This window comes from Meles meles, chromosome 1 (genome assembly GCF_922984935.1).
Source record: "Meles meles chromosome 1, mMelMel3.1 paternal haplotype, whole genome shotgun sequence".
Taxonomy (NCBI): domain Eukaryota; kingdom Metazoa; phylum Chordata; class Mammalia; order Carnivora; family Mustelidae; genus Meles; species Meles meles.
In genome coordinates, this window is record NC_060066.1 from 113,363,756 (window position 1) to 113,391,177 (window position 27,422).

General features: G+C 41.0%; 1 protein-coding gene across 2 annotated transcripts in view; it reads left to right on the plus strand.

Annotated features, from left to right (window-relative positions):
• WARS2 (tryptophanyl tRNA synthetase 2, mitochondrial) overlaps positions 1 to 27,422 on the plus strand; it is a 99,718-nt gene that overhangs the window by 64,251 nt on the left and 8,045 nt on the right. Inside the window, exons 3-4 of one of the 2 annotated variants that reach the window (XM_045979436.1) lie at positions 16,684 to 16,764; positions 19,535 to 19,620. In XM_045979436.1, the coding sequence (XP_045835392.1) occupies positions 16,684 to 16,764; positions 19,535 to 19,620 (167 nt within the window). The remainder of the gene's footprint in view (positions 1 to 16,683; positions 16,765 to 19,534; positions 19,621 to 27,422) is intronic. The other variant, XM_045979430.1, reaches the window with a different exon arrangement.

Genomic DNA, 27,422 nt, shown 5'->3' on the forward strand with positions numbered 1-27,422 from the left:
TGGTCTGGGTAAGCCCCTTACTAAGACGGTATTTGAGCAAAGACAAGGTGAAGGAGTTAACCATGTGGATATCCGGGGGAGGAGAATCCCAATCACAGAAAGAGCCAGTGCAAAGGCCCTAAGGTGAGAACATGTCTAGTGTGTTGAGGGCACACAAGGAGGTCAAGCATGGCTGGAGGAGAGGGAGCAAGGAGGGAGGGTTGGACTATTGGAACCACAGATATTACAGGGTTGGATGGGAGGAGATGATTGTGCCTGGTCAGACAGGCCATTGTAAGGTCTTTGGCTTTTATTCACAGGAGGTAAGAAGTGCAGGGTTTTGACCAGAGAAGTCACATGATCTACGTATTTAAAGGATCACTTCCGCTGCTAGGTTGAGAATAGACTGTATGAAAAGTCAGTGTAAGCAAGTAGCCCAGTTAGCAAGTTATTACAGTGACCCAGCTAAGGGTTGATGGTGCCTGGGCCAGCGCGCTGGGGGAGGTGGTAAAAAGCGGTATGATTCTGAGTATCCTTTGAAGGTAGAATTACAAGATTTGCAGCTGGATTCGAGAGTGGAGTGTGAGAGAAAAAGAGATGTGGGAATGTCTTCCAGGTGTTTGCCTAAGTAACTGCAAGGATGGAGTTGCCACCAAGAGAGATGACAAGCATGGACAGAGCAGGTTCAGAGTGGAGGAGTGGGAATTCAGTTTTGGGTGTGTTAAGTTTGAGGTGTCCACTAGGTATCCACGTAAAGATGCTCAATAGATCGTTGGATATATGAGTCTGGAGTTGAGCAAAGAGGTCTGACCAGGGTTATAAATTTAAAAGTCATCAGTAATATAGAGTGTATTTAAAACTGTGATTGTATCTAAAGCCATGATAAGAGATGAAAGTGCAAAACGAGTGAGTGGAGAAAAGAAGAGCAGTAAGAAATCAAGGACAAAAACCTGGGTGTCTGCAGTATTAAGACAATATTAATATATTGATTGACACGAATATAATATTAATGCTTTATCGTAGCCACTACCCTTGCTGGCAGTGGTACCCGGTTGCCGTGGAGTGGTAGAGGTGAAAACCTGACTGGAATGGGCTGACGCAAGGGGAGTCTCATCTCCATGGCAACTCTGCTGTCTTTATCTCTCTTCATTGACGCGAAGCCATTCTCCCCACTAACCTATTTGAAAGGATGGGGAGTCAACTTTGCCTTGAGGACCAGTAATTCGCACGTGGAGGAAAATAGAAGTCATGCTAAAGATCAGAAAATCCAGATTCCTGAAATGTTGTTACCTTTATTGCCACCAAATAATTAATTGCTGATGTCTCAAGGCATGGTTGTGATGAATTGCACTGGGATAGTTATTGAAACTGTTTATTGAGATATATCGTACAATTCACTCTCCTAGATTGTAAATTTACTGGCTTTTAGTATAGTCACAGAGTGGTGCATCTTTCACCAAAATCAATTTTAGAACACTTTCGTCACTCCGGACACAAACCCTGTGGTCTTTGCCTTCTCTACCCACTCCCTGGTAGGCACTGATCTACTTTGTCCCTTGTGGATTTGCCTTTTCTGAACACGTCATACAGATGGAATCATATAGCGTGTGTTCTTTCGTGATTGGCTTCTTTCATTTCCCATAACATGTTCAGTGTTTATCCATGTTTTAGCATTATCAGTATTTCATTTGTTTTTATTGTTTTATGTATAGACCACATTTTGTTCATTTGTTCATCAGTCAATGGACATTTGGGTTATTTCTGATTTTAGCTATCACGAATAATGCTGCCATGAACATCTGTGTAACGTTTTTTGTATGTTTTCAGTTATCTTGGTATACACCAGGAGTGAAATTGCTGGGTCTATGGTAACTCTGGATTTACCATTCTGAAGGACTTTTAAACTGCTTTGAAAGTGGCTGCGTCATTTTGTATGAGGGTTCCACCACCAGCGTATAGGAATTCCAAGTTCTCCATTCCCTTCCCAAACCTTGGTATTGTCTGTCTTTTTTTATTTTAGCTATTCAGGTGAGTGTGAAATGGGATCTCAATGTGGTTTTGATTTATATTTTCCTAATGACTAATGATGTTGAGCATCTTTTCATAGGCTTATTGGTTATTTGTATATCTTCTTTGGAGAAATGTCTTTTCAAATCCTTTGCTCATTTTTAATTGGCTTCTTTCTCTTTTTTAATTTATTTTTTCTCAGTGAAATTCATCAAAATATTTATTGAACATTTATTACACATAACACCCAGAATCGTTCAGCTTTTTATGTTATTTTCACATGAGCACTCGATTTTTTTAAATTAAATTTTTTTTTCAGTGTTCCAAGATTCATTGTTTATGCACCACACCCAGTGCTCCATGCAATACGTGCCCTCTCTTTAATTGTTGAGTTATAAAAGTTTTTTTTTTTTTTTAGGGGCGCCTGGATGGCCCTGTCAATTAAGTGTCTGCCTTCAGCCCAGGTCTTTGTTCCAGGGTCCTGGGATCAAGTCCTGCATCCAGCTCCTTGCTCAGCGGGGAGGCTGCTTCTGCCTCTGCCTGCCACTTCCCCTGTTCATGCTCTCTGTCTATCTGATAAATAAAATACATTTTTTTTAAAAAAGGGTTTTTTAATATTCAGGATACAGTTCCTTTATGAGATGTAGGATTTGCAAGTATCTTCTCCATTTTGTGAATTGACTTTCACTTTCTTGATGGTGCCCTTTGAAACACCAAAGAGTTTTTTCATTTTTTTTTCCATTTTATTTATTTTTTCAGCGTAACAGTATTCATTGTTTTTGCACAACACCCAGTGCTCCATGCAAAATGTGCCCTCCCCATTACCCACCACCTGTTCCCCCAACCTCCCACCCCTGACCCTTCAAAACCCTCAGGTTGTTTTTCAGAGTCCATAGTCTCTTATGGTTCGCCTCCCCTTCCAAATTTTTTTTTTTAAATAAACATATAATGTATTTTTATCCCCAGGGGTACAGGTCTGTGAATCGCCAGGTTTACACACTTCCCAGCACTCACCATAGCACATACCCTCCCCAATGTCCATAGCCCCCTCCCCCTCTCCCAATCCCACCTCCCCCTAGCAACCCCCAGTTTGTTTTGTGAGATTAAGAGTCATTTATGGTTTGTCTCCCTCCCAATCCCATCTTGTTTCATTTATTCTTCTCCTATCCCCCTAACCCCCCATGTTGCTTCTCCATGTCCTCATATCAGGGAGATCATATGATAGTTGTCTTTCTCCGATTGACTTATTTCACTAAGCATGATACACTCTAGTTCCATCCACGTCGTCGCAAATGGCAAGATTTCATTTCTTTTGATGGCTGCATAGTATTCCATTGTGTATATATACCACATCTTCTTTATCCATTCATCTGTTGATGGACATCTAGGTTCTTTCCATAGTTTGGCTATTGTAGACATTGCTGCTATAAACATTCGGGTACACGTGCCCCTTCGGATCACTATGTTTGTATCTTTAGGGTAAATACCCAGTAGTGCAATTGCTGGGTCATAGGGTAGTTCTATTTTCAACATTTTGAGGAACCTCCATGCTGTTTTCCAGAGTGGTTGCACCAGCTTGCATTCCCACCAACAGTGGAGGAGGGTTCCCCTTTCTCCGCATCCTTGCCAGCATCTGTCATTTCCTGACTTGTTAATTTTAGCCATTCTGACTGGTGTGAGGTGATATCTCATTGTGGTTTTGATTTGTATTTCCCTGATGCCGAGTGACGTGGAGCACTTTTTCATGTGTCTGTTGGCCATCTGGATGTCTTCTTTGCAGAAATGTCTGTTCATGTCCTCTGCCCATTTCTTGATTGGATTGTTTGTTCTTTGGGTGTTGAGTTTGCTAAGTTCCTTATAGATTTTGGATACTAGCCCTTTATCTGATATGTCGTTTGCAAATATCTTCTCCCATTCTGTCAGTTGTCTTTTGGTTTTGTTAACTGTTTCCTTTGCTGTGCAAAAGCTTTTGATCTTGATGAAAGCCCAATAGTTCATTTTTGCCCTTGCTTCCCTTGCCTTTGCCATTGTTCTTAGGAAGATGTTGCTACGGCTGAGGTCGAAGAGGTTGCTGCCTGCATTCTCCTCAAGGATTTGGATGGATTCCTTTCTCACATTGAGGTCCTTCATCCATTTGGAATCTATTTTCGTGTGTGGTGTAAGGAAGTGGTCCAATTTCATTTTTCTGCATGTGGCTGTCCAATTTTCCCAGCACCATTTATTGAAGAGGCTGTCTTGTTTCCATTGGACATTCTTTCCTGCTTTGTCGAAGATTAGTTGACCATAGAGTTGAGGGTCTATTTCTGGGCTCTCTATTCTGTTCCACTGATCTATGTGTCTGTTTTTGTGCCAGTACCATGCTGTCTTGATGATGACAGCTTTGTAATAGAGCTTGAAGTCCGGAATTGTGATGCCACCAACTTTGGCTTTCTTTTTCAATATTCCTTTGGCTATTCGAGGTCTTTTCTGGTTCCATATAAATTTGAGGATTATTTGTTCCATTTCTTTGAAAAAAATGGATGGTATTTTGATAGGGATTGCATTAAATGTGTAGATTGCTTTAGGTAGCATAGACATTTTCACAATATTTATTCTTCCAATCCAGGAGCATGGCACATTTTTCCATTTCTTTGTGTCTTCCTCAATTTCTTTCATGAGTACTTTATAATTTTCTGTGTATAGATTCTTAGCCTCTTTGGTTAGGTTTATTCCTAGGTATCTTACAGTTTTGGGTACAATTGTAAATGGGATTGACTCCTTAATTTCTCTTTCTTCTGTCTTGTTGTTGGTGTACAGAAATGCAACTGATTTCTGTGCATTGATTTTATATCCTGACACTTTACTGAATTCCTGTACAAGTTCTAACAGTTTTGGAGTGGATTCTTTTGGGTTTTCCACATATAGTATCATATCATCTGCGAAGAGTGATAATTTTACTTCTTCTTTACCAATTTGGATGCCTTTAATTTCTTTTTGTTTTCTGATTGCTGAGGCTAGGACTTCTAGTACTATGTTGAATAGCAGTGGTGATAATGGACATCCCTGCCGTGTTCCTGACCTTAGCGGAAAAGCTTTCATTTTTTCTCCATTGAGAAGGATATTTGCGGTGGGTTTTTCATAGATGGCTTTGATAATATTGAGGTATGTGCCCTCTATCCCCACACTTTGAAGAGTTTTGATCAGGAAGGGATGCTGTACTTTGTCAAATGCCTTTTCAGCATCTATTGAGAGTATCATATGGTTCTTGTTCTTTCTTTTATTAATGTGTTGTATCACATTGATTGATTTGCGGATATTGAACCAACCCTGCAGCCCTGGAATAAATCCCACTTGATCGTGGTGAATAATCCTTTTAATGTACTGTTGAATCCTATTGGCTAGTATTTTGGTGAGAATTTTTGCGTCTGTGTTCATCAAGGATATTGGTCTGTAGTTCTGTTTTTTGGTGGGATCCTTGTCTGGTTTTGGGATCAAGGTGATGCTGGCCTCATAAAATGAGTTTGGAAGTTTTCCTTCCATTTCTATTTTTTGGAACCGTTTCAGGAGAATAGGATCCTGAATTAGTTCTTCTTTAAATGTTTGGTAGAATTCCCCTGGGAAGCCGTCTGGCCCTGGGCTTTTGTTTGTTTGGAGATTTTTGATGACTGTTTCAATCTCCTTACTGGTTATGGGCCTGTTCAGGTTTTCTATTTCTTCCTGGTTCAGTTGTGGTAGTTTATATGTCTCTAGGAATGCATCCATTTCTTCCAGATTGTCAAATTTGTTGGCGTAGAGTTGCTCATAGTATGTTCTTATAATTGTCTGTATTTCTTTGGTGTTAGTTGTGATCTCTCCTCTTTCATTCATGATTTTATTGATTTGGGTCCTTTCTCTTTTCTTTTTGATGAGTCTGGCCAGGGGTTTATCAATCTTATTGATTCTTTCAAAGAACCAGCTCCTAGTTTCATTGATTTTTTCTATTGTTTTTTTGGTTTCTATTTCATTGATTTCTGCTCTGATCTTTATGATTTCTCTTCTCCTGCTGGGTTTAGGGTTTCTTTGTTGTTCTTTCTCCAGCTCCTTTACGTGTAGGGTTAGGTTGTGTACTTGAGACCTTTCTTGTTTCTTGAGAAAGGCTTGTACCGCTATTTATTTTCCTCTCAGGACTGCCTTTGCTGTGTCCCACAGATTTTGAACTGTTGTGTTTTCATTATCATTTGTTTCCATGAATTTTTTCAATTCTTCTTTAATTTCCTGGTTGACCCATTCATTCTTTAGAAGGATGCTGTTTGGTCTCCATGTATTTGGGTTCTTTCCAGCTTTCCTCTTGTGATTGAGTTCTAGCTTCAGAGCATTGTGGTCTGAAAATATGCAGGGAATGATCCTAATCTTTTGATACCGGTTGAGACCTGATTTGTGACCCAGGATGTGATCTATTCTGGAGAAGGTTCCATGTGCACTAGAGAAGAATGTGTATTCTGTTGCTTTGGGATGAAATGTTCTGAATGTATCTGTGATGTCCATCTGGTCCAGTGTGTCATTTAAGGCCTTTATTTCCTTGTTGATCTTTTGCTTGGATGATCTGTCCATTTCAGTGAGGGGAGTGTTCAAGTCCCCTATTATTATTGTATTATTATTGATGTGTTTCTTTGATTTTGTTATTAATTGGTTGATATAGTTGGCTGCTCCCACGTTAGGGGCATAGATATTTAAAATTGTTAGATCTTCGTGTTGGACAGAACCTTTGAGTAGGATATAGTGTCCTTCCTCATCTCTTATTATAGTCTTTGGCTTAAAATCTAATTGATCTGATATAAGGATTGCCACCCCAGCTTTCTTCTGATGCCCATTAGCATGGTAAATGGTTTTCCACCCCCTCACTTTAAATCTGGAGGTGTCTTCGCGTCTAAAATGGGTTTCTTGTAGGCAACATACTGATGGGTTTTGTTTTTTTATCCATTCTGATACCCTGTGTCTTTTGATTGGGGCATTTAGCCCATTAACATTCAGGGTAACTATTGAGAGATATGAATTTAGTGCCATTATGAGTCTGTAAGGTGACTGTTACTGTATATTTTCTCTGTACCTTTCTGATCTACTACTTTTAGGCTCTCTCTTTGCTTAGAGGAACCCTTTCAATATTTCCTGGAGAGCTGGTTTGGTGTTTGCAAATTCTTTCAGTTTTTGTTTGTCCTGGAAGCTTTTGATCTCTCCTTCTATTTTCAATGATAGCCTAGCTGGATAGAGTATTCTTGGCTGCATGTTTTTCTCGTTGAGTGCTCTGAATATATCATGCCAGCTCTTCCTGGCCTGCCAGGTCTCTGTGGATAAGTCTGCCGCCAATCTAATATTTTTACCATTGTATGTTACAGACTTCTTTTCTCGGGCTGCTTTCAGGATTTTCTCTTTGTCACTAAGACTTGTCAATTTTACTATTAGGTGACGGGGTGTGGACCTATTCTTGTTGACTTTGAGGGGGGTTCTCTGCATCTCCTGGATTTTGATGCTTGTTCCCTTTGCCATATTAGGGAAATTCTCTCCAATGATTCTCTCCAATAGACCTTCTGCTCCCCTCTGTGTTTCTTCTTCTTCTGGAATCCCAATTATTCTAATGTTGTTTCGTCTTATGGTGTCACTTATCTCTCGAATTCTCCCCTCATGGTCCAGTAGCTGTTTGTCCCTCTTTTGTTCGGCTTCCTTATTCTCTGTCATTTGGTCTTCTATATCACTAATTCTTTCTTCTGCCTCATTTATCCTAGCAGTGAGAGCCTCCATTTTTGATTGCACCTCATTAATAGCTTTTTTGATTTCAACTTGGTTAGATTTTAGTTCTTTAATTTCTCCAGAAAGGGCTTTAATATCTCCAGAGAGGGTTTCTCTAATATCTTCCATGCCTTTTTCAAGACCGGCTAGAACGTTCAGAATCGTCATTCTGAACTCTTGATCTGACATATTACCAATGTCTGTGTTGATTAGGTCCCTAGCCTTTGGTACTGTCTCTTGTTCTTTTGTTTGTGGTGATTTTTTCCGCCTTGTCATTTTGTCCAGATAAGAGGATATGAAGGAGCAAATAAACTACTAAAAGGGTGGCAAAGACCCCAGAAAAATGCGCTGTAACCAAGTCAGAAGAGACCCCTAATTGTGGGGGGGAGAAAGGGGATAAAAACAGGTTCTGAAAAAAAAAAAAAAAAGAAAAGAAAAAAAAATTTAAAAAATAAAACAAAGAAAAAATATAAAAAAGAAAGAAAAAAATATATATATTTAGATAAACTAGTCAAAAACGTTAAAAAAGAAAAGGGTAAAAGTTTTAAAAAATTTAGCAGAAGAAGAAAAAAAAAAGAAAAAAATTGAAAAAAGAGAAAAAAAAAATTGAAGTAGCCGCAAGACTAAAGAATCATGGGGAGAAAGCCATGAGTTCCGTGCTTTGCTTTCTCCTCCTCTGGAATTGCGCAGCTGTCTTAGGAAATGAACCTACTTTCCTTGATAGATGAACTTCGTCCTGGCTGGATATTTTGTTGATCTTCTGGGGGAGGGGCCTGTTGTAGTGACTCTCAAGTGTCTTTGCCCGAGGCGGGATTGCACCGCCCTTACCGGCGGCCGGACTAAGTAATCGGCTCGGGTTCGCTTTTTTTTTTTTTTTTTTAAAGATTTTATTTTATTTATTTGACAGAGAGAGAGATCACAAGTAGGCAGAGAGGCAGGCAGAGAGAGAGGAGGAAGCAGGCTCCCCGCGGAGCAGAGAGCCCGACGCGGGGCTCGATCCCAGGATCCCGAGATCACGACCCGAGCCGAAGGCAGCGGCCCAATCCACTGAGCCATCCAGGTGCCCCCCTCGGGTTCGCTTTTGGGAGCTTCTGTTCCCTGAACGCTTTCCGTAGAGTTCCGGAGGATGGGAATGAAAATGGCGGCCTCCTAGTCTCTGGCCCGGAGGAGCCGAGAGCCTGGGGCCCCACTCCTCAGTGCGCCCCCAGAGGACAGCACCCAATCACTCCCGTATCCCCAGCCTCTAGCCGCGCTCCGAGCTCACCCAGCCCGCGACCAGTTCAAGGTAACCCCAAGCTGAGAGTTCAGTCCTCGGCTCTGTCTCTGCAGCCGGCTTCTCCGTTCTAATACCTGCGAGCTCTCCGACTCTCTGACACCCCCGATCCTTCTGTGACCCTGCGGGACCTGGGGCCACGCTGATCCCGCGTGGGCTTCACCCTGGTTTAGCCTCTGGAGCAATGTCCCTCAGTGGAACAGGCTTTTAAAAGTCCTGATTTTGTGCTCCGTTCCTCCGCCGCTTGCCGGGAGCCGGCCCCTCCCCCCGCGGTCTATCTTCCCGTCGTTTTAGATTCACTTCTCCGCCAGTCCTACCTTTCAGAAAGTGGTTGATTTTCTGTTTCTAGAGTTGCTGTTCTTCTTCTCTTTGCTCTCCCGTTGGATTTGTAGGTGTTTGCAATGTTTAGATAAGCTATCTAGCTGATCTCCTGCTACCTGATGTAGTCTCAGGCTGCTACTTCTCCGCCATCTTGACTCCCTCCTCCAAAGAGTTTTTTCATTTTGATGAAGTTCAATGTGTTAATTTTTTTTTCTTTTGTTGCTTGTACTTTTGGTGTCATATTTAACAAACTGTTGCTTAACCCAAGGTCATGGAGATTTACTCCTATGTTTTTTTCTAAGCATTTTATAGTTTATACTATAATATAATATACTATAATATAGTTTATACATTGATATCTGTGACCCATTTTGAGTTACTTTTTGTAAATGGTGAGAGGTTGGGGTCCAGTCCAACATCATCCTTTTACATGTAAATATGTGCATGTAGATATTCACTTATCTCACCACCATTGGTTGAAAGATTGACCCTTCCCCCATTGAACTGTCTTGGCACCCTTGCTGAAAATGGATTGACTGGGGGCACCTGGGTGGCTCAGTCGGTTAAGCATCTGCCTTCGGCTTGGGTCATGATGCCAGGGTCCTGAGATTGAGTCCCACATCTGGCTCCCTGCTCAGTGGGGAGTTTGCTTCTCCCTCTCCCTGCTTGTGCTCTCTGTCACTATCTCTGTCTCTTTCTCTCAAATAAGTAAATAAAATCTTCAAAAAAAGAGAGAGAAAATGGACTGTAGATGTATGGATTTATTTCTGGACTTTCAGTTCCATTCTGTTGATCTACATATTCTATCCTTGTATCAATAGTGCATTGTTAGACTACTGTACTATTACACTGACTGATTCTTGGCTGTTAAACCAAGCTTGCATTTCTGGAATAAATCCCATTTGATCATGCTGTGTAATTCTTTATATACGTTGATGCATTTGGTTTATTAGTATTTTGTTAAGGATTTGTTGGTCTGTAGCTGTCTTTTGTTGTCATGCCTTTGCCTGGCTTTGTTATCAAGATAATACTGGCCTCTCAGGGTAAGTAGGGAAGCATGCCGTCCTTTTTTTTTTTTTTTTTTTTAATTTTCTGGAGGAGATTATGAAAAATTGGTATCTATTTTTTAAATGTTTGTTGGAATTCACTAGTGAAACCCCACACACACTTAGGGTTCTTTTTTGTCATTGCTGATTGGTTAGTGACTTTCCTGCAGAAATTATATAAAGTGTCTTTGCTGTCATGTCTGGCTGCTGCAGTCTGTTGGGTTAGCTTAGTGTTCAGACTTATCTAAATGCCTTGGTCCTATATTAAAAAAATTTTTTTTTAAGATTTTATTTATTTGAGATAGAGGGATCACAAGCAGGGAGGAGGGGCAGAGGGAGAGGGAGAAGGGGCAAAGGGAGAGGGAGAAGCAGACTCCCTGCTGAGCAGGAAGCCCAATGCGGGGCTCGATTCCAGGACCCTGAGATCATGACCTGAGCCCAAAGCAGACACTTAACCCCTCTGAGCCATCATGTGCCTCTCAATTCTATATTTTTGACCCTTTGCTGAGAGGTTTACACAGGGCCTCAAGGTGAACCAGAGGTGAAAGATTAGGGTCTTCTCAGGTCTCTCCTGGCCACATGCATAGCCCCAGACATGTATGTGTCCTCTTCGATGGCCCACGAATATGTCCGGTTTTTCCAGCACCCAATGGGTATATCATTTCCGAGTTTTTTCCTTTAAGTTTTTGGCTAGTCCCTGACCTTCCCCTCCTGGTATCAACACCTCAGGCAGCTGCAATATAAAATCACTGCTGCTGATTACTTCTGGAAAATGTCCTGTGGATAATGTTTTTCCCACCAAGTGTGCTCTAAGTGAGGTCAGTTAACAACACACTCTGCAAATGGGGTTTTTCTACAGAGCTGTCAGCTCGAGTAGTGACAGTTCTCTGCGGATGAGAATGGTCTTTTTGAGAAGCTCCAAACCCAGTCTTCCCTTTCCAATGGCCTGCTAGGCTGCTTTACATAGCTACCCCAGGCGTGGGCAAGGATGATGGGAAGAGGGTGAGTTAAAATGCCACAAAAGGCTATTGCTTCTGAGATTCTGATATTTTTCTTAAAGAAGTACTCTTCACATTATGGCAGGCCTTTCATTAATTTCCCAGAGTTCTGTAAAAACTGCCTTTGACAATTTTTGCTACTTTTCTCATTGCTTTTATGGAGGAGTCGATTTTCAGAGCTTGTTACTCTGCCATTCCAGAGGGCCCTCCAGGTTGTTTTAAACACCAAAAAAAAATTTTTTTTTAATTTGAGACAAATGTATTTAGATTTACTAGCCTTTTATTCTATTTTCACAAATTGAACACACTGTGAACTTGTACCCAGAATGTCCTACATGCCCCTTTCCAGTCACTAACTACCCTCCCCCAAGATAACCTGTTTTTAAACTTGGTCTAATTTGAATTATTTAGTATACACTTTTTGTGTGTCTGGCTTCTTTCATTCAACATTATGTTTATGAAATTCATCCTTATTGCTCTAGTTTTCCATTGTATGAATAGGCCACAATTTATCTCTTCTACTTGGGTGGACATTTGGATTGCTTACAATTTGGAGTTGTTACAGTGAATTCTTGCACATATATCTTTGTGTATATGTGCACGTTTTTGTTAGATATATACCTAAAATGAAACACCTGGGACATTTGTTACATGAATGTTAAATGTTTGTGGATACAGTCAATTTTCAAGGTTGGTATACCAATTTACATTCTCGCAGTAGTGTATAAGTATTACATTTACTCAATATCCTTGCCACACTTGGTATTATTTTTCATTTTAATCATTCTACCAAGTATTTATGGTATCACATTATGACTTTAATTTGAACTTAATGCATTTGGCCCATTTTCATAGTGTTATCTGTTTTTATTCTAATAAATTTGTAAGAATTCTTTTTTTTCCTTAAAGATTTTATTTATGAGATGGGCGCCTGGTTGGCTCAGTGAGTTAAGCCTCTGCCTTCGGCTCAGGTTGTGATCTCAGGGTCATCGGATCAAGCCCCAAATGGGGCTCTCTGCTTAGCGGGGCTCTCTGCCTACCTCTCTGCCAACCTCTCTGCCAACTTGTGATCTTTCCCTCTCTGTTAAGTAAATAAATAAAATCTTAAAAAAAAAAAAGATTTTATTTATGAGAGAGAGAGCATGAGCTGAGGAGAGAGGGAGAGGGAGAGGAACAAGCAGACTTCCCACTGAGCATGGAGCCTGATGAGCAGCTCCACATGGGGCTAAATGCCGGGCTAAATCTCAGGACCCCGAGATCATGACCTGAGCTGAAGTCAGACCCTTAACCGACTGAGCCATCCAGGTGCCCCAGTTTGTAGGAATTCTTTATGTATTCTGTATACCAATATATTCTTTATGGGTTTACAAATATCTCCTTCCACTCTGTGACTTGCCCTTTTCCTCTTTAAATGATGGTGTTTGATAAAGAGAAGTTATTAAATTTGTGGTAATTTAACATATCAATATTTTTTGCTTTATGTTAGTACTTTTTGGATCCCACTAGGATTTTGTGCTGACTCAAGGAAATCAAATGCAGCCAACTGATTTAATTTTTTTCCTGCAAATTTTTTAAAAAAACCTATGATTTATGCAGATCATTTTTGTCTCCCTGAAAGAACAGCAATGCTTTCCCAAGAATGTATATTTTGAACAACTGTCCTCTTTCTTTTTTTTTTTAAGTCTTAAACTCTATTTTTTATTATGTTGTGTTAGTCACCATATATACAATGGAATATTACTCAACTGTCCTCTTTCATTCACAAAAGTATCCACCAAACATTAAGCCTTACATAACTCAATTCCAGAAGATTTTTTCTTCTGTCCTATTAAACCCAGCAATTCCACTGAGTATTTTTCTCATCCCATTTGTTTCTATTCACCCATCTGCTCTATTTTCAGAGATAACAGAGCCTATTAGATATGAAGTTCTCTAACTTTCTGCTCTCCACTCCTATCTCATAAGATAAATCCTCATCTGTATTTATTTCCCCTCCCCCTGCTTCAGTGGAAGACATCTTACAGAAAGTAGGTCTATCCCACCTTAAAAAACAAAATAAGTTTTTTTAAATTCTCTAACCCCTACTAGTTCTTCCCATCTCTCTCCTTCCTGGGGAAAAAAAAAAAAAAAAAACAAACCTTATGTATGTGATAAAATTACATGGAAATACATACACCCACACAATGAGCCCATGTAACACTGGTGAAATCCTACCAGGGCCGATGGATTGTATCCAATTCAATTTCCTGGTTGTGATATTATAGTATAGTTTTTATGCAAAATCTTGCCATTGAGGGAAATTGGGTGAAGGTATATTGGGTTGCACTGTATTATTTCTTACAGCTATACATGAATATACAATTATCTCAAAATAGAAAGTTAAAACAGAAGTCTTTCTAAAAGTTATCTATAATAATAACCACCATTTATTGATTGCTTGCTGTGGGCTAGGTACCGTTCTAAGAACCACCAGGTGGATACTATTGTTAACCTCATTTTATAAGTGAGAAAACTGGGGCACAGTGCAAAGTCACTTACACAGGGTCACCCAGCTCATAGAAGGCAGAATTAGCATTCAGATCCAGACAGCCTCATACCAAAGGCAAAGCTCTGAAATGCTCTACTATACTTCTAGTGTATCAGTCTTCATATCCTATCACACTTCAGCCCACCCCCTATAATTTAGCTTCTCTCCTGAAACCGCTTTGCCTGCATCACCAACAAGTCTGTTGTTAGAGCACCTCGGTGGCTCAGTCGGTTAAGCGTCTGCCTTCATCTCAGAATGTGATCCTGGGATTCTGGAATCGAGTTCTGCATCATGCTCCCTGCTCAGCTGGGAGACTGCTTCTCCCTCTCTCTCTGCCCCTCCCTGCCCCACCACCCTCCACCCCATTCAAGCTCTCTCTCTCTCTAATAAATAAATAAAATCTTTTTTTTTTTTTTAATGTCTGTTGCTAGATCAAATGGATTCTTTTTGGTCCTTACCTTTCTTCCTTCAGCCTTTGATATTGTCCATACATTCAGCAAATATTTATTGAGCATGGTTCCAGACTGCTTTACTGCAGTGAACCAACCAGGCAAAGCTGCCTACAGCTGAAGGTTTTGTATGTCTTTACTTGGTATAGTTAGGGAGTCAGAATCTTCGGTCCTGCTGACTTGTTTGTGGGTGGTCAACAAGCCACCTTCTATGTTCCATGCTTTTTTTGTCCCCTCTGTGGCTAAAACAGATCCTATGGTTATTTTGTTTGTTTTGCAACATTTAGTCAGTTTAACTATATTTAGATACCATTTTCACTTTTCCCCAGATAGAAATCTGAACCTTTCCAAACAGTTGTCATGAATATGGATAAATTAAGAGAACCAAATCCTGAAGTATACTATCCCTTCTTATATAATTATTAACAATAAATTATGAAAGTTACTTTGCCTTTTTACCTACCTTTCTCTGCATAAGAATAATTTGGATTAGTTTTATGCCCCCTTATTTGGAAATACCAAGAAGATCTCTGCAGAATATTAAATAAGTTTCATTCTCTATGTTCAAATAAAAAGCTACTCCAAGGAAAATACTTGATTTCATGAAGACATGACAGTGGTTTCTTGCATTTCACCAAAACTGAGCACGTAAGCCAGAGTTGAAGGGAAGGAGTCATTTTGTCTCTTTCTGCGTATGCATGGTTATTTTCTATATTTTCATTCCTTTTCCTAATTCAGTAAAGAAGAGAAAAATTTTTCTCCTGCTTTTTTCATGCCAAAAAAACAACTCTTGTTTTATTAGTTCTAGTGGAAATGTGTTTTGCTTGATGATTGGAAGCAACTATAATCCTCGTGCTTCCATCCAGGGTAACTGTTTTGGTCTGATAGCTGTTTGTTTACAGCAGCAGTTAGCAATTTGTATGGACAACGCTGCTCTCAATGAAACCGAAATGCCTCTTGGAAGAAAGATGACAGAGTCAGCCCTGCGACTTGCAGAACTTTAAAAGCAATTCCTTGTCAAACATGTGAAAAACAACTCTTCCCTCTCCACGACTCGAGTCAAAAAATGAGAAATTATCCTACACCAGATGGTGATTCCTTGCTGGTAAAATAGGCCTGGGCTGACTCGGCTCCCTTCCTTTATGTTCCCTTTGCAAAACCCACAAAGAACACATTTGGGGCCACTTTTCAGAGTTGGCAACAGTCTCTGCATTTTAAGGAAATCATATGTACACACACACACAAAAACGCCACGATGGATGATGGGCTCGGGATCCCCAGAGTCCAGAAATGAGATACATAGGCCTTAAATTCTAAGTCATCAGTTCGAACCTGGCCTGGACCCAAGAGTCATCCTCTCTGTTGCCAGATTTGGTTGCTTGATTAAATCTGGTTAAAACAAATTGAGAAAAGGTTATATTGCCTTATTGACTAGATCTCCTTTTAAAAAGAAGAGGAAGAAAGAGAGGAGGAGGAAGCAGAGGAAGAAGAGGAGGGGGGATGGGGAAGAAAGAAAGAAAAGAAAAAAGAAGGGAGAGAAGAAATAGGAACTGAAAAACAAAACAAAACAAAACACCCGATAGGATGATAAAGTGATTCCTAAATTGGAAGTTATTGCAGGTCTAGAAGATTTAGTCATTAATTTTAAGGCCAGTACCTTTCTCTACTATTTACACGTGAGCTATAAGAGTGATTTTCATATATTTAGAAATTATTTAGAGAGGACTTGAATGGGTGTGTGTGTGTGTGTGTATGTGTGTGTGTGCGCGCGCGCGTGTTAATAACCTTGGCTTTTTTTTTTTAACATTTAAAAAAATTATTTTATTTATTTGACAGAGAGAGACACAGCGAGAGAGGGAACACAAACAGGGGGAGTGGGAGAGGGAGAGGCAGACTTCCCACTGAGCAGGGAGCCCAATGTGGGGCTCCATCCCAGGACCCTGGTATCCGGACCTGAGATGAAGGCAGACACTTAACTGACTGAGCCACCCAGGCACCCCTACCTTGGCTTTTTAAAGCTGGAATAGATGCCTCAGGACAAAATGAGACCCTTTCCCTGAGGAGACTGAAGCAGAGTCTGGTCAGCCACTTGCTAGGGATGTAGCGAAGAAGATTTAAGTACTAGAATAGAAATTGTATTGGTTAGTTTTAAAATTTTCTTCTGCATCAAAAATCCCATGCCTTATAGAATCCATCCCCTTTGCCTGTCATTTTTTTTCTAAATCACCTTGATTTGGGGTGATATTAGCCGCTTGAGGTAATACCTGTTGTCTGTTGAGTCTTGCCTTATATGTAAGAAACCATTGACTGCCTTCGCTAATGTCCCGTTTTATTTCTTTAGGTGTCTGAACACACACAATTAAGTTGGATCCTGACCTGCATGGTCAGATTACCCCGGTTACAACATTTACACCAGTGGAAGGTAAATGCCAGCGATCTGATTAATAAACAAAAAGAAATTCAAAGTCCCCATTGTGGCTGGTTTTTATTTTTGTTTTTTTTCCTTCTCCTGTTTATTTTTGTGTTCTGCTCTGGGAATCCTGAGTTTACTGGCCTCCCTGGTCTGTCACTCACCAGTAGCCTGAACAGCATCTTAATTTCTCTGCCTCAGGGTAGTAAATGCAAAGTAAGAGGGTTCACCAGGATTCCAATTTAAAAACAGGATAAAAATATCCACATTTTGAACTGTTCGATTTTATCTGTGTAGGTCAAATCAGAGTGACCTTTGAATAGATTAGCTAATGACCTTGGACCTACCACATTATAATTAACAAACAGTCGCAATTTTCTGGATACTGCACCCTGAAGCTGCCTGCCATCACCACGTAATTAGCTGGCAGTAAGGCTTAAATGTTTTCACTGTGGGGAGAAGGAACAGCATATTTTATTTAACATTTAAACAAGTTGAGTCCAGGCAACAGTTCAAACCCACAGAAAAATTCAGGCTGTACTTTTTCTAGGAAGTTCGACTGAGAAAGATAAATTGGATAATTCATAGTACTTCATTTCCATTTATTTTTGCAATTGGATAACCTGAGGGTAGGTAGCCCCCAAGTGCGTCAACACTGAATTTCAGTTTTCAAGCTTCTCTCCAGCATATTTTCAGGGCCGTTGGTTTCTTCAAAAGCTGGTTCAGAAGCCTCCAGATCCATCGCAGAGAGAAAGAGTTTTAAAGTGACTGTACCGAAATAAGAGGTTAAGGGGTAAAACTGCAGAGTCATTACCTGTCAGGGATTACAAACAAAAAAATGCTGTCATGTTCTATACTGTATTTTGGTTTCAGCCAAGATATTTTCATTTTCTCGAAATACTCTAAGTTGAATACCAAAATCCTTTTCAGAAGAACTGAATACTAGTTCAGTGGGAATTGCTCGCACTTTAAAATCATGTCTGAGGACCTGCTGATAACACGTGACTAGAGAATGCACGAACTCAGGTTTCCCCCCACTGTCCAAAACTTGAGCATCCCTAGGAAACCTTTCATAAGCTGAAATGGAATAGAGCCAAGAAGCAAGTACCATTTCATAAAGGCCAAAATCCTCTTCCATTCTCTTTCAGTTACTGAAAGCGGGTACTAATGTCAGTCTTTTGGAAAAGCAAAGTGGTGTAATGAGAAGTTTTAGGTAGCAGGGGAAACCTATATTCTCGGGAAGCCTTTCCACCAGCCTGTGATTTCTTTTTTTCTTTTTTTCTTTTTTTTTTTTTTTTTGGCGAATTATTTATTATTTTTTTTAGAGAGAGAGAGCATGAGCAGGGGGAGGGGCAGAGGGAAAAGGGGAGAGAGAGAGAGAAACAGACTCCCTGCTGAGCCCAGAGGCAAAGCAGGTCTCCATCTCATATCCTGAAATCATGACCTGAGCCAAAACCAGGAGTGGGTCCCTCAACTGACTGAGCCACCTAGGTGCCCACTGTGATATTTTATTTGTGGGTAAAAACATGGATTTCAAATGCCAACCTTATCCTAGAGCATGTAACTGCCTTCTTTGGTCATCCCTTCATTAGCAAATATTGGCGATGCCTTCTGCAACTCTCATACCACACTAGGGCTGGAGGTATAGCAGTCAACAGGACAGACGGAAGCAGCCACTTTCATGAGGTTTGTGGTCTCTTTGGGCAGAGAAAATTGCACAAGCAATCAGGAAGTGTGAAAAGTGATCAGAAGGAGGGGTCTGGATACTGTAAGAGGATCTAAGAGCTTGGTTTTGATTGGAGGGGAATAGTAGAGTAGAAAAGTGGGATCCGGGCTACCAAGGTCATGGTTATTTGTAAGCTCCCACAGTGGGTAACACAGATATGGGAGGCATCTGGGGCACATAACAGGCACTCAATAAATACTAATGCTCTCCACATCTCCCCCCTTCCTTTGTAATTTCGAGTATTCTAATATAAAAGTATTCTAATATAAAAGTATTCTAATATAAAAGTATTCTAATATAAAAAGACTATAAATTTAATGCTGTAGCACTTTTTAAAAATTGGGTTCTTTTCCCATTTGCTCATGGCCAAATTAAACTTTTATTATCTTTATCCCACTATTGCAAACTGGGCTTTATCATGGGCATTGCAATAAAGAGATGTACTGAAGGAATTCTAGGTTCAAACTTTCAAATTTCCTTTGAGTGACCTATAGCATTCATTGCTGTAAGCCAGAAAATACTAGAAGTAACCAGAAGAGTTAAGTTTGTACCTGAGTGAGGGAACATCAAGACCGATTCAGAATTAGTTTGATTAAAATTTCTCTTCGTTTCATTTTTTAAATCCCGTGGCTGTTGGTATTTCGGTGTTTTTTTAAGTGTGATTTTGGGGCGCCATGACATTTTTGTCAGTAGCACAGTGGGAGACTTACTAGGAAGTTCCCACGGATATAACAATATGGCTTTCAATGTTAACTTGTCAAATTAATTAATAATGGAGTTTCTCTGATTTGGAACCTAGAGACTCTTTTCCCCCGACTTTAATTAAATGCACCAGAAATAGGGGCAGTGTGGGACCCTTTCCGGGGGCAGTGGTGAAGCGGATTTCCCTTATTCCTGCCTCAGCCTGCAGCAGGAACCCTGCAGCCACATGGCTTTCAGTGTTGCTAGAAGGAACTGAGATATAATGGTAGTACAGTAGCTTTAAAGATTGCTTAACGTAGCGGTATCATTAGATTCATGGCTGATTTCTTTCCTTCCTCTCTTTTCACCGCCCAGGCGAAGGTTGCCACACAGAAGCATGGCGGGACCGTAGGCCTGCTCACATACCCAGTGCTCCAGGCTGCTGACATCCTGTTGTACAAGTAAGGAGCAAAATGTACCCCTGGGTCTTATGCATACTGACAAGAGAGTGTTCGAGCCCATCCCCAAAAGATTTAGCTCACAGGGAATGGAGCTATACAAAGGATTGTGTGAATCAGTTTGTGTCTATTACCCAGTAAAAGGTACAAAATGACAGAAGGCTGTTTTACTGTGAAACTAGTAACATGAAGGGCTAACACTTACATAGGACTTCTATGTGTTGGAAACTATTACAAGTGCCTGGCAGACATTCACCCCGTTAATCTTCACAACCACCTTGGGAAAGTTGCACAACTATCATCCCCATTTTACAGATGAGGAAATGAAGGCACGGAGTGGTTAGTCACTCGCCCAAAGTCATGGAGCTAGCAGAGCTTGGACCCAGGATCTGAGCGTAGAAAGTTTGGGTAGAGGGTTGTGGTGCTCGTAACCACTCTGTGATATAGACTTCCCTGGTAATAATTAAGTTTCAAGAGTTTTAAGTTTCGCTCTCTCAAACAATCTAGATTCTAAAGCAATGCTGTGTAATAGAACTTGCCTGCAATTATGGAAATGAATCCGTGCTTTCCAAGACCTTAGCTGCTAGCCACAGGACATGTTGGCAGAAGAACTGAATTTTAAATTTTACTTAATTTTAATAATTTAAATGGAAATAGCCACCTGGATCTGATGGCTACTGTATTGGATCAGCTGTTGAGACCAAGTTTTTCAACACGCTTGGGTGCCCTACTTTTCTTGGACCCATAATCCCTCTAGTCAGCCAATGCTGTCCCTTTACAGGTCTCAGACCCTACAACCAGAGGATGCTGAAGCCTGCCCTATCTGTACTTCTGACCCCATCCCTTTCCCAGTCCTTCCCTGCCATCCCCACATTACCTCCCTTGCCCCCCAGTTAGCCTTCTAGAGATAAAGCTTCCCAATAGCCATGCACACATAGTCAAGCCTCGCTTCTGAGGAAAAGGAGAAACTCTGTCAATCTGTTTTTCCCTGAAGCCTTAACCCTGCGAAAGTGATTCTTCCCTAGGAAAACTAGAATTCTTTGCATGTAAATATGACAATAGCATGGAGATGACAGTATCTATACCTCATAGTATGACCCCAGAGCCCTTGTGCCAGTATGATGGAAGCAACCAGAAGAACCAGCTGCTTAGCTTCGTGAATCAGGAATGTCCTTTAATACATGCAGGCTATCTTTAGTTCTGCTCAAAACATACACATGAGGATTGTGTGTTGTTTGTTGTATTAATTCGAATGTTGGATACCTAGCAGCATTTATTACTTTTAGTAAGTAACTTTTGACTTATCCTGGGAAATCTAGGGTTTATCTAGGATAAATTTAGGGAAATCTTTTTCTCCAGGAGTAGCAAATGGAAGTCTAATAAAGGTCTAATACATTTCCCAGCAAAGTAGTGTGTTTTCTCACCTGTAAAATGGTAATATTAATTATACTTGCACAGAATTAATCAAAGATTAAAATGAAATATGGACCAGGTAGTGCTGTGACTGGGAGCTGTCACTTGGTCATGCCTGGTGATGATTGTATCTAATGATCATAGTCTTATGTCAAATTTCACTTTCAGGAGAGACTTTTTTTTTTTTTTTTTAAGAAAGAGGGGATGGAGGCAGGGGCAGAGGAAGAGGAAGAGAGAGAATCTCTTTTTTTTTTAAGATTTTATTTATTTATTTGACAGAGAGAGAGATCACAAGTAGGCAGAGAGGCAGGCAGAGAGAGAGGGGGAAGCAGGCTCCCTGCTGAGCAGAGAGCCCGAAGTGGGGCTCAACCCCAGGACCCTGAGACCGTGACCTGAGCCGAAAGCAGAGGCTTAATCCACTGAGCCACCCAGGTGCCCCAGAAGAGAGAGAATCTTAAGTAGGCTCCACACCCAGTGTGGAACCTAAAGCTGGGCTCGACCTCCTAACCCTGAGATCATGACCTGAGCCAAAATCAAGAGTGGTAGGCTTAACTGACTGAGCCACCCAGGTGCCCTGCGGATTTTTTTTTTTTTTTTTAATTTACTTATTTGAGAAAGAGAGAGAGCATGAAAGAGAGCATGAGAAGGGAGGAGGTCAGAGGAAGAAGGAGACTTCCTGCTGAGCTGGGAGCCCGATGTGGGACTCGATCCCAGGACTCTGGGATCATGACCTGAGCCAAAGGCGGTTGCTTAACCAACTGATCCACCCAGGTGCCCCTGGGGACTTCTTTATCAAAGCAAAGGCTGAGGTTTGTCAGCACCAGGAGATGGAAGCCCATGAGCATAGTTGATTTCCTTAACAGTTCAAGAGCTGTCCTGTGAGAGTCCTCTAAGCTCAGGGCTGTGAAAGAGTAAACTTGAGCAAGAGTGATTGTCCCCTTTGTGATACCATGGAGTGCAGAGTCGGGGGGATTTTGCCGGTCCTCTCCTGCAATTCCCTAGCTTTACAAACACAGCCAGGGAGGGTAAGCACTTTACGCAAAGCTGCACAGCCAGTCAGTGGACAGTGGAGCATCTGGGCCTGCTTATGGTCTCCTGAGGCCTATGCTGACCTTCCTTAAGGAACCAGTAGTTATAGTCAGGGGCAAGATCATCACATAAGCAACAAGGACAATACAAGGTCATATATACTAAAGCGATGATGAGTTGATTTTTTGCCCATTGCCCAAAATACAGTTAGCAGAATGATAACATCCTACCGTTGCTTTCATCTTTAAAGTTAGGAACTGATGGGACATAGCTCAAGGGGTTATTAAGCAAAGGATGTATGAATTGGTATCACCTACCATAGTACAAATGTTTCAAGTGTACAAGCAACATTGTAAGAGGCTGACACCTGGCAAGAGTAGCTCCTGATCACTGTTTTCAAGCCAGGCCTGAGGTTGTGAATGTCTTCTTTTACAGAAAGCAGTAATTATTTTGGATAATTATTTCTCACAGTTAGTTAATGCTTCCAAGGATAAGTTGCCCCCCAGGTAACCTCCAGCCTCAGTTACCCCCCAGCCAACTCCCAGGAAGCAAAGAAATTCCCATACTATACATATTCCTTCTTTAACTCTTACCGATCCGTTCGGTAGTTAGCATATACACTAAGAATGCCATGTAATACCTTTCTTTTTCCTCTCTTCTAAAAGGAAGCTATGGTAGCAGATTCTTATGTATCCCCATCAGGTTTCTGATGTTTTATATATAATTCGTTAAGCAGAGAAATTTATTTAAAGTATTAAAACCAGGGAATTACCTATGTTCAAGACGACTGCTTCCTACCTTAGCTTAGCAACCATCTACCTGCAATGCCATAATTAGATCCTGGGCGTGGAACAGATAACGGTGTGCTCCTTTTCTTAAGAGAAATAGCCCTACATTTGCCTCCTATCTGGTGTCTGGCCGAAACTCCAGCCTCTGTCTGCACATTCTCTGCTTGTAGGCTCTGGTCCTTTGGGCTCCTTTCTCCTGCCTTCCTCCTTCAGACTGTCCCCCTGGGGGCCGTTGTGACAGACACGTATCCCACATTTCTTGGGCATGTGTGTCCTTTGGACACCTCTGAAGTATGCAGACAAGTACCATAAAATCAGTTCTGGTTTCTGCAGCGTTAATGCTGCTAACATACATTTCTTATCTGTTTCATTATGCTTCACCTCCCAGGCTTAGAAATGCTCAACTGCTTCGAATTAAGTAGCAGAGACAGGACTCAAACACTGGTTTGAGTGTTTAGCCCATGCTGTTGTTTTCCCTACCGCACAGCTCAAGCACTTGGGGTATTTTTTGTTTGGTTTGTTTCAGATAGATCTGGATTTGGAAACAGGTCATAGCCAGAATGTCTATGAATATTTACGTTGTAAGTATAGAGACAAACAAGCAAGTTAGACGGGTTCAAAAAAATTTGTATTTTCTCCCTCCAGCTAACCTCTATGTGGCCTGTTTACCAAATGTTGATGCAAAGCATGTGTAGATTTTGTGTTTGCTTTTGTCAATATCAGCACTGGAGTTAAGTGGGTCATGGCAGGCCAGAGAATAAACGGGAGAGAAGGAAACGAAAGGAGAGCCTTCCAGATAAGCATATGAAAGATTATTCCATTGTTTTGGTAGAACTTGGTATGAAACCCAGGAATGGAAAGCTGAGACCATCTTAGTCTTGAGAATATAATAAAATAGCAGATATTTGAAGAGGGGCAAGATACTGAGCAATGGCATTTGCTCCTAAGTTTTTATTTGGCATCTGCATTCTTTTTCTGAATATCCAATTTCAAATAACTGGCTATATATTAAGTAAATGCTTCTGTCTCCCTTCCTCTCTCTGTCTCCACACACACACAGTTTTTACTGACATGTAGCAAATACATGTTAAGTACCTGCAGTGCTGCTTATCCAGAGAAAGGCTCTCTGCATGGAGTTGGGCGAAGGGAAGGAAGGAATTAGCATAGGTGGGCATAGTGGTCAGGCGCTACACACACACTATTCAGATTCTCAGAGCGGCTCTGCAAGACAGGTGAGTGATATCATCCCGATTTTACAGATAAAGAAATGAAATTTTAAAGAAGTGCTGCTGAGTCTGCGCAAACAGACATGAGAGCGGTCGCCCGTGTCTCTTCTCCAAGAACACAATCAGAGAACCATGGGAAGCGGGTAAGAAGAGAGTGAAAGCAAAAGCTGACATGACGTCGGAAAATGAGCAAACAGAGGCCTCAGGAGCTGTGAGTAAACAGAACCAAAGCCAACCAAAATCAGAGCGTAGAGAGGATGACGACTGGTTGGCAAGCTTCACACTTGCTAATTCCAGAGAAGAGATGAGTCGACCATAATGTCTGAGGATGCCATTGAGGACAATAGAGATAATCTGTTCCTAAAACTGGTTGAGGGACTTCTGGTTCTTGAATTATACCCTTTCTCTGTGAGGCTGGTCTGTCCCAAATTTTTGTGAGATCCTCAAAGCTGCTGGCCAAACCTCATTGTAGCCATCTGGTGCCGTCCACATACTCACCCACAAATGCCAAGCAGGACTGTCTTCTCTTTCTCCGTCACTTTCCAGCTCTAGGGCAAGAACCTACGGTAAACCAGAAGCCTATGGAAGTACAGTTTCCAGGATGCAAGCCCCTGGAAATCGACAAATAGCATAGGAGGAAGAGGGTGGTGCTGAGATGTCCACGGATATCCCTATCCTGGAAGCAATGGGAAGTGCTTTGTGATTTTCGGGACAGAGTGAGATGATCTGATTTATATGTTTAAGACTGAACTGATTTGAAATATAGAGAATGACTTGCAGCGGGACCAGAGCACCTGGGGCCATCTAGAGGCTCTTTCACTAGTTTGGATCATGATGGTGTCAGTGAAGATGAAGTCAGTAAGCTAATGTAGGAGGTAAAATGGATAGAGTTTCATAATGGATTGGATGGGTATGAGAAGGAGGTCTCAGGTGACCCCACCGTTCTGACTTGTGCAGTTGGATTGATGCTGTTGCCATTCATGGAGACCACACCGAAAGAGGACTAGCCAGAAGAATTTATAGCTTTGTGTGGTGTTTTCTCTACTCCTGGAGTCTGTAACTCCCTAGAGGGTAAAAACCTTCACTATATCTCTCACAGGACCCAGCACAGGCCATGCACATCGTAGCTGTTCAGGAAATAATTCCTAAATTAGAGAGTCATTAGGCATATTCAATAAGCAGCCGGTGATGGTGAGTTCATCCTTCACGAAAGGAAAAACACCACCAAACTCCACCCAACCCAGGCTGGTTAAAGGCAGCAGCACTGGAAACTCACAAACACAGCCAAAATAGGAATGAATGAATGAATGAATGAATGAATAAGAGACCTACTCTCTGTGAGCAGATATATGTAGGCAATGATTATTCATCTGGACACCAATTCTATGGGAGGGTGAGGTAGATCCCAAGTCAACATGAATACAACAAGGAGACAAGCAGAAGAAAAAAAGGAGTTAGTCACCAAAGAAGAAGATCAGATGCGTTATTATGTGACAGAAGTTACAACAATCAAAATTATGAAAGCCTTTTGTTTTATGTTGGGTCTAAGAAAGAAGCACAGTCAGGATAAGAAAAAGAAAAGAAAAGAAAAGAAAAAAAGGTAAGAAATGAAAAAGAAAAAGAAAGAAAAGAAAGAGGAAGAGAGGAAAAGGAAAGAAAAGAAAAACTGGGGGAAAGAGAAGGCATTAATATGGATATCATTATGTAGGGTATAAATTTTAAAAGAGCAGCTCTAAATTATTTGAAGTGAAAGGAAGACAATGAGGAGAGAGGTTGAAAATGTGAAGAGAATAAGCCCTATAAGTGAGCGGAATCAAAGACAGGCTGAATTCAAGTAAAGTGTAAACTCAGTGGATGAGAAGTAGGAGCCAAGATAAATTATAGGAGGTGAAAAGAGCAGCAGGAGCAGAGGGAAGAAAGGCTAGAAACAAACAAAAATCAGATGAAGAAGCCAAGGGGAGCAATAGGACCAGGTAAAAAAAATTAAAATTTTTTAATCTCCCTTTTTAAAAAAAAAAAAAAAAGCAGAACCTCACAGAATTGTAAGAAAAGAGGCAAGGATCTCACAGAAAGCAAAGACGCATGTAGAGTCATTATGAAGACTAAATGTGTTTTCTGTTTAGTTTGGTTGCTTTGTGGGTCTGGAACCATTTTGACATGTGGAAATATTCATTTTGATGTACCTAAAGTGTATTGATTATGGTAATTGTTTTTTCTGTGTTAGCTGCAGTCCATTGTGATTTCCTATGGACTACTGTAATTGCTTTTTAACCTGCCCTGTTGGCTAATTTGGTTTGGGGGAGTCAAAGTGACCTCTGCACGTCAGCCTCACTAGAATCACAAGGCAGGAGTAGCAGAGTCCAGTCAAAGAAGGGAGACTTAGAAAGATGGGGTTGTGCGCCTGTACCTCAGAGAGGAGCGCATGCGGGCTTGTGGGCACTGAGGGAAACATAAAAGAAACGTTTTTGGTTTTACCACTGATGAAGCCAGGGACTTTCTTCTGATCCAGGCTGTGTGGAAGAGAGCAACATACAAAGCCTTAACGATCATTATGTTGAATTTCCTAAATTCATATATGACCTCAGAAGAAGAGAAACCACTTCCTGATCTATTGTCATGGTCCCTATGCTTTGCCTTTCTTCCTTCCTTCCTTCCTCTTTCTTTCTTTCTTTCTTTCTTTCTTTCTTTCTTTCTTTCTTTCTTTCTTTCTTTTTCCTTCCTTCCTTCCTTTCTCCTTCCTTCCTTCCTTCCTTTCTTTTTTTAGATTGTATTTATTTATTTGAGAGAGAGAGAGAGAGAGAGAGGGAGAATGAGTGTAAGCAGGGGGAGGGGAAGAGGGAGAGGAACAAAAAGACTCCCCGCTGAACAGGGAGCCTGATGGCAGGGCTCGATCCCAGGACCCTGAGATCATAACCAAAGCTACAGTCAGACACTTAGCCAACTGAGCCATCCAGGTGCCCCTATGCTTTTTCCTTTCCATTCATTATTCTGTCTCTGTTTTCTTTAAATTAAAGGGCTTCTCAGATTCCCTATAACATGCTGTTCATATTTGGGGATTGCCTAATCAGATAGGTCAAATATGTTTTCTATCTGTATCAGGATTGCTGCTGAGATCTGTGACTATCCCTGAGATTATACGTTAGTATTTATGTTTGTGGTATAAATCACCAATCAAAAAAGGAAAGTGATCTTCGTTTGAAAAAAAGTCACAATGGACCTCACAGTGAGGTCCCTGATAGGATCAGTCTTTCACTATTTGTCCTTCATCAGGTCAGATATTAATGAATATATATTCTAATCAATAGCTAGTGTTTATTGAGCTCTACTGTCAAGTACTGTGCTTGGTTAT